The sequence below is a fragment of the Leucoraja erinacea genome, chromosome 19, assembly GCF_028641065.1.
Source record: "Leucoraja erinacea ecotype New England chromosome 19, Leri_hhj_1, whole genome shotgun sequence".
NCBI classification, from domain to species: Eukaryota; Metazoa; Chordata; class Chondrichthyes; order Rajiformes; family Rajidae; genus Leucoraja; species Leucoraja erinaceus.
The window spans coordinates 2,996,576-3,008,155 of record NC_073395.1 but is presented as its reverse complement, the minus strand read 5'-3'; the positions used below and the strand labels follow the sequence as shown (position 1 = coordinate 3,008,155).

The 11,580-nt window shown below is 45.1% G+C and overlaps 1 protein-coding gene across 1 annotated transcript in view; it reads left to right on the top strand.

Annotated features, from left to right (window-relative positions):
- Window positions 1-517: 517 nt before the first annotated feature.
- The window catches only part of LOC129706533 (IQ motif and SEC7 domain-containing protein 3-like), a 163,086-nt gene continuing 152,023 nt past the window's right edge, over window positions 518-11,580 (top strand). Inside the window, exon 1 of the mRNA XM_055650897.1 lies at window positions 518-1,873. Within this exon, the coding sequence (XP_055506872.1) occupies window positions 1,479-1,873 (395 nt within the window). The 5' untranslated portion in view covers window positions 518-1,478. The remainder of the gene's footprint in view (window positions 1,874-11,580) is intronic.

Genomic DNA, 11,580 nt, shown 5'->3' with positions numbered 1-11,580 from the left:
CTCATCCTGTCTTATCCATGAACCTGCCTAATTGTTTCTTAAATGTTGCGGTAATCAAGATCAAGATCAAGAGAGTTTATTATCATGTGTCCCAGATAGGACAATGAAATTCTTGCTTTGCTTCAGCACAACAGAATATAGTAGACATGAATACAGAACAGATCAGTGTGTCCATTATATAAATATATACACATATGAATAAATAAAACAGATAAAGTGCAAATAAACAGATAATGGGCTATTAATATTCGGAGTTTTGTTTGAGCTGAGTTTAATAGCCTGATGGCTGTGGGGAAGTAGCTATTCCTGAACCTGGACGTTGCAGTCTTCAGGCTCCTGTACCTTCTACCTGAAGGTAGCGGGGAGATGAATGTGTGGCCAGGATGGTGTGGGTCCTTGATGATACTGCCAGCATTTTTGAGGCAGCTACTTCGATAGATCCCCCCCTGATGGAAGGGAGGTCAGAGCCGATGATGGACTGGGCAGTGTTTACTACTTTTTGTGGTCTTTTCCTCTCCAGGGCGCACAAGTTGCCGAACCAAGCCACGATGCAACCGGTCAGCATGCTCTCTACTGTAGATGTTCGAGAGCGTCCTCCTTGACAAACTGGCTCTCCGGAATCTTCTCAGGAAGTAGAGGCGCTGATGTGCTTTCTTTATAATTGCATCAACGTTCTCGGACCAGGAGAGATCTTCAGAAATATGCACGCCCCCTGCCCCAGCTACCTACTCTGGCAGCTCGTTTCACACACGAACCACCCTTTGTGTGAAAGAGTTACCCCTCAGATTCCTCTTCCCCTCAGACTTTCGCCTTCACCTTAAACCCATATCCTTTGGTCCTGGGTAGACAAAAATGCTGGAGAAATCCAGCGGGTGCAGCAGCATCTATGGAGCGAAGGAAATAGGCAACGTTTCTGGACAAAACCCTTCTTCAGAGGATTGCCCAACTCTGGGCAAGAGACGGTACACAAAAAAGCTGGAGAAACTCAGCGGGTGCAGCAGCATCTATGGAGCGAAGGAAATAGGCAACGTTTCGGGCCGAAACCCTTCTTCAGAACCTCCTCTCTATCTGGGCAAGAGACCATGTGCGTCTTCCCGGACGACTCCACTCATGATTGTGTCCACTTTAATATCCCCCATTGAGATTTTGAAAGATGAAGACTCAAGGAGTGACTCTGTGCAGCCTATAGCTGGCGACTCGGCAACATATGCCACAGGAGGAGGTTCGATGCTGTGCTTTGATTTATTCCGGTGGGCGCTGGAAATGTTGCAGGGTGCCTTTAAACCGGCGCGTTGTGGCTTTAAGGAGCGTGGCTGTGCGTCGGTATCCAGCTGGTCCAGAGGAAGGAGCAGTAGCATCAGCAGCAGCATCAGCATCAGCCTGAGTGCGGAGCAGCATCAGCATCAGCAGCAGCATCAGCAGCATCAGCATCAGCAGCAGCAGCAGCTCGCATCTATCTCCCTGCTTCCTCCCCGGCCATGGAGAGCCTGATGGAGAACCCGATGAGGGCGGTGCTGTACCTCAAAGAGTTGACCACCATCGTGCAGAACCAGCAGACCCTCATCCAGACCCAGAGGCACAGGATCCGCGAGCTGGAGCTGAAGGTGGAGGAGCTATTGGAGGAGAACCGGAGCTTGAAAGAGCAGCCGGCCAGCGGCAGCGGCAGCAGCAGCAGCGGCGGCAATAATAACAACGGCGGCGGCAGCAACAGCAACAGCAGTAGCAGCAGCGGCCCCCACCACCGCCACCACCGCCACCACCACCACTACCAACAGCAGCAGCAGCAGCAACAGCAGAGAGATCTCCAGCCTCACGACCCACAGCACAAACACCCCGCCATCAACGCCAGGGCACCGACCCCCTGCAATCCACAGTAAGTCCTGCAACCTCCTGAACTTTATCCCTCGCTGCCTGGCGACACAAACAAGCGCATCGGTGGCTACTCGAGGAGGCACTGCTCGACTCATTAAACCCCGCTGCGGGGTTTAATGAGTCGAGCAGTGCCTCCTCGAGTAGCCACCGATGTAAATGAATCTTCATAGTGTTTTGGTAATTTCTCTCCATGTGGAAACGCGACTAAGTTCATCTTTTCCAACACAGTGGGTGCATGGAACGAGCTGCCAGAGGAGGTAGTTGAGGCAGGCACTATAAAGAGCATTGGACAGGAGCTGTGTGCATGGATAGGAACGGTTGAGGGGGATATGGGCCAAGCGTGGAGCACCTCGGCCGGCATGGACTAGAAGGGCCGAAGGACACCTCTACGTGCTCTATAAGTCCAGGACTCTAAAACTGCCCCTGCAGTTATCCAAAAAAAAAAGTTTAAAATAACTGATGGGCCTAGAAGATTTACTTGGAGTTTAGAGTCTTCATCTCTGGGCTTTGGAAGTGGAAAAGCCCTCGTGAATATTACATTTGCTGACAATGTATTAATAGCTTTCTGAGCTGCAGAAGATGCCAAACGTGTGTATTCATGTGTGAGATCCAGTTCGCATTAGCACAGGGCATTGACTTTAAAAAATAAATCATTGCTATTTTCCATTTACTTGGTGGTGGGTCTGGGTGAAAATCGGTAAAAGTGCAATTATATAAAAAAACTTTGAAAAATATACACTAGTTGGCTTGAAGGAGAAGGGAAATGAGAGTAGTGACGTGCAAATACGGTGTTGGAGTATAATCAGCAAACAGTGATGTACTCAAGGGGAAGGAGAGTTAACAGGAATTTCAGAAATGTAAAAACCTTTAGAATTTCTCTTGAACGAGACAGATTGGAACCAGGCTCTTGAGCCCACGGTGACCATCGATCACCCTCGTTCACACTCGTTCTATGTTATCCTACTTTCACATCTACTCTGCACACACTAAGGGGGCAATTTACAGAGGGGAGCTCCCCCCCCAATAAACTCACGTCTCTTTGGGATGTGGGTGGAAACTGGAGCACCCGGAGGAAACCCATGCGGCTGCAGGGAGAACTTGCAAACTCCACGCAGGCAGCACCCAGAGGTCAGGATCGAGCCCAGGTCTCCGGTGGTGTGTGACAGCAGCTCTACCACTGTGCCGCCTAAAAACACACGACGTCCAGATTGCAAATAAGTGCTGAAGCTAGTGGCGCACCATAGATATTGAAAGATGCAGGGCACCAGGTGAGGGTTTATTATTACAGTATGTGCACTCTGCTGTTGGACATGGTCATTATTTTTTGATAAACGCATAGAGACTGTTCCTGATACACAAGTGCCAGGCTTCTTCCTACCCCTACCAGCTCTCTCCAACCACAGACCCACCACCAAGTAAATGGAAAATAGCGGTGATTTATTTTTAAAGTCAATGCCCTGTGCTAATGCTAACTGGATCTTACACCTGAATACACACACACACACACAAATACACATACACTGTATTTAACCAAACAGGAATTTGAAAGGACTCTTATAGGTTGTGTTGTAACATGCACCCTTTGATGGGAAGCTGCATCTTAATTATTATATATCAATATGAACATGCAGAAATTTATTTCCTGTAATTGCTTTACATCTGTTAAAAAACTTGGCATCTGTTAAAAAAACCTGTTAAGTCGAATTCCTGTTGTTTCCCACGGCTGCCCATCTTTTTTGTCAAATTCATTCTTTTGGTTCGGGCTCCATTTTCCTTTTCTTTGTATAATTTTTTTAAATGTTTTGATCATTTCTGCTTCCCTCAATATTCTTTCTCCTTGTCCAACTTAGAGTCTGACTCTCCCTCACCATATTTTCTTCAATGTCAGGGTGAACTTATCTACGTCTTTCAGGTGGTTTCTATCACCAGGCCCTATCAGAGAAGGGGGCAATGAGTGCCATTTGGCATGGGCCTCAAGACCCTGGCTGCATCAAAGGGATCTTGATTTGGGAGCCTCTAAAATTGGGGGGCCTCTGCTTGATCTTGGTCTGGAGGCTTCTAAAAGTTGGCCCGGGCCTCAGTTCATCTATGAGAGGACCCGGCTATCACTGATCTTCTGCCTGAATGCACAGGGGCAAGTGTATTTATTTGTTACCTATCTCCATCAGATAGACAATAGACAATAGGTGCAGGAGTGGGCCATTTGGCCCTTCGAGCCAGCACCGCCATTCAATGTGATCATGGCTGATCATCCCCAATCAGTACCCCGTTCCTGCCTTTTCCCCATATCCCCTGACTCTGCTATCTTTAAGAGCCCTATCCAGTGCTCTCTTGAAAGCATCCAGAGAACCGGCCTCCTAGATCTAGTAGTTCTGCACTCTTTGCCATTCTGTCCACCCAGTACAGTATCTCTCTCTTTATTTGATTCTGTCTCTGAATTTTGGTGGAATCAACATAGAACAGTACAGCACAGGAACAGGCCCTTCAGCCCACAATGGCGGTGCTTCTCTGCGTGCACGTGATGCAAATCCATCCATTCCCTGCATATCTAAAAATTCTTCCACACCACTTTCCTATCTGCTTCCATCATCACTCTTGGCAGAGCACCCTTGGAGGAACAGCACCTCATATTGCGCTTGGGGAGTCTGCATCCTGGTGGCATGAACATTGAATTCTCCCAATTCTGTTAGCCCTTGCTGTCTCCTCCCCTTCCTATCTCTCCCTCAGCCCTCGGGCTCCTCCTCCTCCTTTTTCCTTTCTTCTCCCTGCCCCCATCCCCCATCAGTGTGAAGAAGGGTTTCGGCCCAAAACGTTGTCTATTTCCTTCGCTCCATAGATGCTGCTGCACCCGCTGAGTTTCTCCAGCTTTTTTCCAGGCACTCACCACACTCTGCGTAAAGTAATGTAAAAGTTTCAAAAAAAACTTGGCCTGCACGTCTCCTTTAAACTTTGCCCCTCTCACCTTAAAACAATGTCCTCAAGTCATTGACCTTTCCCACCCTGGGTAAGAAGGTCCTGACTGTCTACCCTATCTATGCCTCTCATAATTGTATATACTTCTACCAGGTCTCCCCTTAACCTCTGGCATTGCAGAGAAAACAATCCAAGTCTGTCCAACCTGTCCTTGCCGCTAATACCGTATAATTGTGACCATTCTGGCTTGTAGCTAAAACCCCTAATACCCCTAATCCAGGCAATTATGTTTGCCTCTTTCTAGCTCCATATTTTTGTATCATCTGTGCAGACATTTTGTCAAAAAAAAAAAAGACTAGCCTGACTACTTATGACTTTACTATAATCTCCTCTCAGGAGATTAACACTGTTGTTGTACTGCATCCGAAATTCTAAAGAGATCACCATGGTTTGGCATGAACTGAGATGCATGCCACCCTTCTTCTGTGCCCTTGGGGTATGAAAAAGTTAATGTCAATAAGTGCATATCAATATGGCAGATTAACGTGCCAAATGGAAGCATATTACAAATAAATCTAATTTACTGAGTAACTACCTCGTTTATCCTGGAGTGCATGAAGCAGAGTTATAATGTAAAAACATCTGTAATTCTAATGCTGGTTTGGAAAAAATAAGATCACGATGATTTTGACCTCAACGCCGTTTTACTACTCTTCACTATTTCCACATGTGTCAGTCAATATATATATATACAATCATAATTGTGCAGGAAGGAACTGCAGATGCTGGTTTACACCGAACATAGACACAAAAATGCTGGAGTAACTCAGCGGGGCAGGCAGCATCTCTGGAGAGAAGGAATGGTTGACGTTTCTGGTCGGGACTCAGGAGAGAGGGAAACACAGAGATAGGGGAGGGTAAGGTGTGAAAATGAGACATCAAAGGAGATGGAGATCCAGGAAAATGCGGAATAGATCACTGTTAGCTGACAATAGAGATAAACTTTAATCAAGGGGGCAGTCAGACAGGTCGGAGAACTAGGAAGGGGGAGGGATGGAGAGGGAAGGAAAGCAAGAGCTACTTGCAATTAGATAAGTCAATATTCTAATCTTGTAGGAAAGAACTGCAGATGCTGGTTTAAATTGAAGATAGACAAATAACTCAGCGGGGCAGGCAGCATCTCTGGAGAGAAGGAATGGGTGGCGTTTCGGGTCGAGACCCTTCTTCAGGAAGTCTGAACTTCTTCAGAGATGCTGCTTGTCCCGCTGAGTTACACCAGCATTTTGTGTCAACCTTCAGTTTTCATGCGCTGGGGTGTAAGGTGCCCAAACAAAATATCAGGCGCTGTTCCTCCAGTTTGTGTTGGGCCTCACTCTGACAGTGGAGGAGGCCCAGGACAGAAAGGTCAGTGTGTGAATGGAAAGGGGAATTAAAGTGATTAGCAATCACAATTCTCTGCCTTGAATATGCTCCACAGTGACTCCACAGCCTTCTTAGATAGTGATTCACTGCCCTCTTTCTGCCCTATTTTCCCTATTCCTTGCTCCATATTTTCTATGTATCTGTCTAAATATTCTGTGAAATAAAAAGCTGACCTTACTACTGATAACTTTACTATAATATCCTCTCAGGAGATTAGTACTGTTTTTGTACCGTATCTGAAAGTGTAAAAAGGTTAGTTCTAATGACTGCCCACTATTTTGAGATGGTGCCTTCGGGTTCTGGATAAGCCCACTAGGGTAATATCAACTTTGTATAAACCCTGTCACGCTCCTTAGAAATGTTGTTCAGGTTTGTAGGTTAATTGGCTTGGTATAAGTGTAAACTGTCCCTAGTGTGTGTTAATGTGCGGGGATTGTTGGTCGGTGTGGGCCGAAGGGCCTGGTTCCGCACTGTATCTCTAAACTAAAATAAAATAAAATTACCTGATATTCTCCTCAATTTAGAGTGCAGGATAGTTTGGGCTCTCGTCATGTGACTAACATCATCCCAATCTTATAATTACCCATTCATCCCTAATCTCTGTATTCTTCCCAGTAACTATTAGTCAGAGTTATACAGCATCAAAACATGTCCTTTGGTCCAGCTCATTCATACCAACCAAGACGCCGCCTCTTAGCTAGTCCCATTTGGCCCATATCCCTCTAAACCAGAGTTACACAAAATTGCTGGAGAAACTCAGCGGGTGCAGCAGCATCTATGGAGCGAAGAAAATAGGCGACGTTTCGGGCCGAAACCCTTCTTCAGACTGATGAAAAGGGGGGTGGGGAGGAGGAGGAGGAGCCCGAGGGCGGGGGGATGGGAAGAGACAGCTCGAGGGTTAAGGAAGTTACCTCCCCTTTTTCCTTCCTTCTCCCCTCCCACCCCCCCATCAGTCTGAAGAAGGGTTTCAGCCCGAAACGTTGCCTATTTTCTTCGCTCCATAGATGTTGCTGCACCCGCTGAGTTTCTCCAGCAATTTTGTGTACCTTCGATCTTCCAGCATCTGCAGTTCCTTTTTGAACACTCCCTCTAAACCAGGGTCGGCAATCTACGGCCCCCGGGCCGAATGCAGCTCGTAACCCAAAAACATCCGGCCCGCAGGCGGATTTTTTTCCCCGTAATCATCCGGCCCGCCGTGCATGGCCGAGCGCCGAGCTCTAGCCGCACCGCATCCTGCGCATAGCCGCCGGCACAGCCCACGCACCTTCTGTGAACACGTTTAAGAAAGAACTGCAGATGCTGGAAAAATCGAATGTAGACAAATTTGGTGGAGAAACTCAGTGGGTGAGACATGCATGAGGCTGCCTCACCCGCTGAGTTTCTCCGGCATTTTTGTCTACCTTCTGTGAACACGTGATTTGATGCCTGCCATCCTGGGCGGGATGGGGGCGGCATCCATGTGTACACGTGATAGATGTGGCCGCCATCCACTCACAGACATGTGTCCCAGTCCCTATGCAGAACAAGGTTGCCCACCCCTGCTCTAAATCTTTCCTATCCATGTATATTAGCTATATTTAAGAGGGAGTTAGATGTGGCCCTTGTGGATAAGGGGATCAGGGGGTATGGAGAGAAGGCAGGTACGGGATACTGACTTGGATGATCAGCCATGATCATATTGAATGGCGGTGCAGGCTCGAAGGGCCGAATGGCCTACTCCTGCACCTAATTTCTATGTTGCTATGTATCTGTCCATGTGCCTTTCAAACATTGTTCTAGTACCTGCCTCAACTACCTCCTCTGGCAGCTCGTTCCATATACCCACCACCCTCTGAGTGGAATAAGTTGCCCCTCGGGTTCCTATCTAGTCTTTGACCTCTCACCTTAATTCCCCTTTCCATTTCACCTCTCACCTTTAGTCCATGCTTGCATGTTTTAGCCAATACCACCCACTCACATTTTGTTTAAGAACCTGCTTTTATATGTGCCTTATCAAGAACCTTTTTGAAAGTCCAAATACAGCATATTTCACCCTTTGGTTGAGCCTGATCTATTCTGCTTAGGTTGGGACATATATATTAGATAATATTTCCACAAAACCTATTACCAATTAATGAGTAATTCAGTCAAAGCTTTACAGGGCTTTAGAAGCAAGTGAAATACAAGTTCATATTTGTGAAATTAATATTTATTACTGTGTCGGTTTGTTATTATTGAACTGCACTGGTGGTCATGTGGTTTTACTTGTTGTAATATCATAACTGGAGGAGTACCAGCCTAGCTATAGGAGTCATTTTCAATTAGACACTGAATCTTTGCCTGGCATTAACAATAAGAAAAATTGTCCAAGGTCAGTTGGTGATGAAATGGGTCAAGTAATGTATGGTGTCCTTGCATCCCCCACATGCTAAGATAAACAGCCAACTCTATCTATTTTGGTTATATTTTACACCACTGACTTTTGTCCATGTACATTACTGAAATCCTTTTACAACGATTAAATATTTTACCACAGAGGCCCAAAAAACGTCTGGTGCATTTATTATTTTGCCGAGCAGAGGAGAGGCATCTCATTCACAGGTGTGACTACTTTATTTCAATCATTACGATTGAATTTTGCTTTATTGAATAAGGTTTGCTGAGCTCTAAATTAACTAAATAGCCTTACTCTTTTGTCTACCTTCGATTTTCCAGCATCTGCAGTTCCTTCTTAAACACTTACTCTTTGACCTATCTGTTTGCTTTTGGAGTTTAGTAATCCAGTGATGCAAAGCTGGCAAGTGTCATCTTATGAAGGATAAAATATGCACACAGATGCCTGTGGACTTGGAACACGATAAATGCAGTGCAAAGAGGAAATGCTGACAATGTGTGGCTGATACTGCCATCATTATTGACTCCAATGCATAGATTGTTGATGAGGTAAAGGGATAGTTTCCAATAGTCTGAAGTGTCAGTTCCTGTGAGTGCACACTGCATTCTGTTTAACAGCTAATGAAAAGTGTAACGCCCAGGTTCAGGAACAGCTTCTTCTCCACAGCCATCAGGCTATAAAACACAACAAGTAATAAGCTCTGAGCTCTGAACTGCAAAAGACTATATTATTATTTTCTATTTGCACTAAATTTGTTATTAATTGAACTTTTTTTTCCCATTATATACAATGTTTACATATTCACATACTCTGTTGTGCTGCAGCAAGTAAGAATTTTGTTGTCCCGTCCGGGACAAATGACAATAAAACACTCTTGACTTGACTGTTGAACTCCTGGAGGTATTCCCCATTCATTCTGAAGTTTAGGAGCAGGACCAGGTCATTTGACACTACACCATCACGGAGAATCATCCCAGAAATATGTTCCGATCTTCATTCTTAAGCCCAGATCTCTTTGGTTAGAAAGATATCTACTTCTAGTCGTGGTAGAATTTTATAGGTTTCTGTGAAATCCTTTCTCATGCTTCTGCACCCAACTGAATACGAGTCTAACCTGCACAATCTTACTGCATATATTCGTCTTGCCAGCCGATCTTTGCTGCTTTTTCTCCGTGTCAGGAACATCACTTCTCAAACAAGGAGATTAAAACTGCACGTAAAACTCCAGATGAGGTCTCGCTAAAACTCTGTACAGCTGCAGCAATAATCCTTGCTCCTGTATACAAATCCTCCTGCAGTGAATGAATGCCAACGTGCCATTTCCCGACCGCTCGCTGCTGCACCCAAACACTAGCGTTCAGTCACTGTGGTATCATCACAGCCAGATCTTGTTGCATTTCCCCTTGTCCCCAATCTATCACCATTCAGATAATAACAGTGACAATTTGCACTTTTGGACTGTTTTGTTTAGAAATCACAGACAATGTACAGAATTTTAGATAACTTGGGAACAACCTAATTAGGAGAGGTTACTTTGGTGTACAATATGCTTACAGTGACATAAAATCAATGTTCATGATATTTTGTAGCTGAATGGGTGTCTGACAAGATAACATTTGGGGTAAAATTGCTTTGTTAACATGTAGAGTTGAATCTTTGAATCAGCACAGTGGAAGATTGACTGAATACAATAACTGAGTGACACAGTTGATTAGCTCCGATCACCTCGGAAATCTGGGCTGGAACCTAACTCGGAGCGATGGGATCACAGACTGCTTAAACGGGCTTTAGCAAATTGAAAATGGTTCTTAATTAACTCAAATATTGGAATCCTGTTGTGTCTGAGCTGAGAATGCGTGACGTTGATTCTAAGAGCAAGGTGAAGTCATTGTTCCATTTCTAATATTGACTTTACTGATCTTGATTCATGTAATTTCCTGCACATAGAATGGCAAAGTAAAATAATGTATCCTTATTAGTATTATTATGTGTGTATCAAATAGTTAGTGATACCACAATCGCATTGGCAAATGGGTAGAATAGGAATGGCTATTGTTATTTGTAGTAACAAAAATGATCTTGTGTCATTTGCCAATAATATCCAGCAGAAATAGCCATTGAAAATGTACCTGTTCTAGATCTGATGAGAGGCATTGAATTAAGAAATTGTTGACCCAAATATTCAAATGTGACTCTAGTCTGAATTTGAAAATTATTCTGCTTTTATTTACGAATAGAAATTTCTGCTGCTGGCTCGAAGGGCCGAATGGCCTACTCCTGCACCTATTGTTTATTGTCTATTGTCTATTGAATATTTAATTCAATGGGCATTATGTTGAATTAAACACATTTCTAGAATCCATCAGGGAGAGTGGAGGAAAATGGTTGGGTTCTTCATGGCAAGGGTGTTCTGTTACATCATTCAAAGAAAGATTATAGGCAGATGCAGCAACTAATTAGAAGAAATGGGATTTTAACCACAGTACCAAAGAAGGAGAGTCGAAGAGCAAATTTATATATAACATTTTCTCGTTTATACTTTTTAGTTTGGAATTTATGTGGGCCACCAGTTATTAGTTGGCTTTGAGAATGCAGTGCACCTGGTTGGAGTAGGTTCAGTGAATAATTTCAGTGTTTTTTTTTCCTGGTAACCCCGGTAGGCGGCGCGGCTCTGGCCAGCAGCGGCCTCTGCAGCCTGTCCGCGTTTTTATTATTTTTTGTCTGGTTTTTATGTAGTTTTTGTTATTTTATGTTGGGGGTGTGTGTGTGGGGGGGGGGGGGTGGGGTGGGAGGGGGGGGGGAAACTTTTTGAATCTCTCCCTGCACTGAGACCCGACCTTTTCTCGTCGGGTCTCAGTCGTCGTTGAGGCCGTAACGAGGAGCGGCCTCCAACAGGAAGAGACCGGGGACTCGGGTGTCGACTCACCTCACCGTCGCGGAGCTGGCCGGGTCCGGAGCGGTGGAGGAGCGCTGCTGCTGCTGGTGCTGTTGCTGCTGCT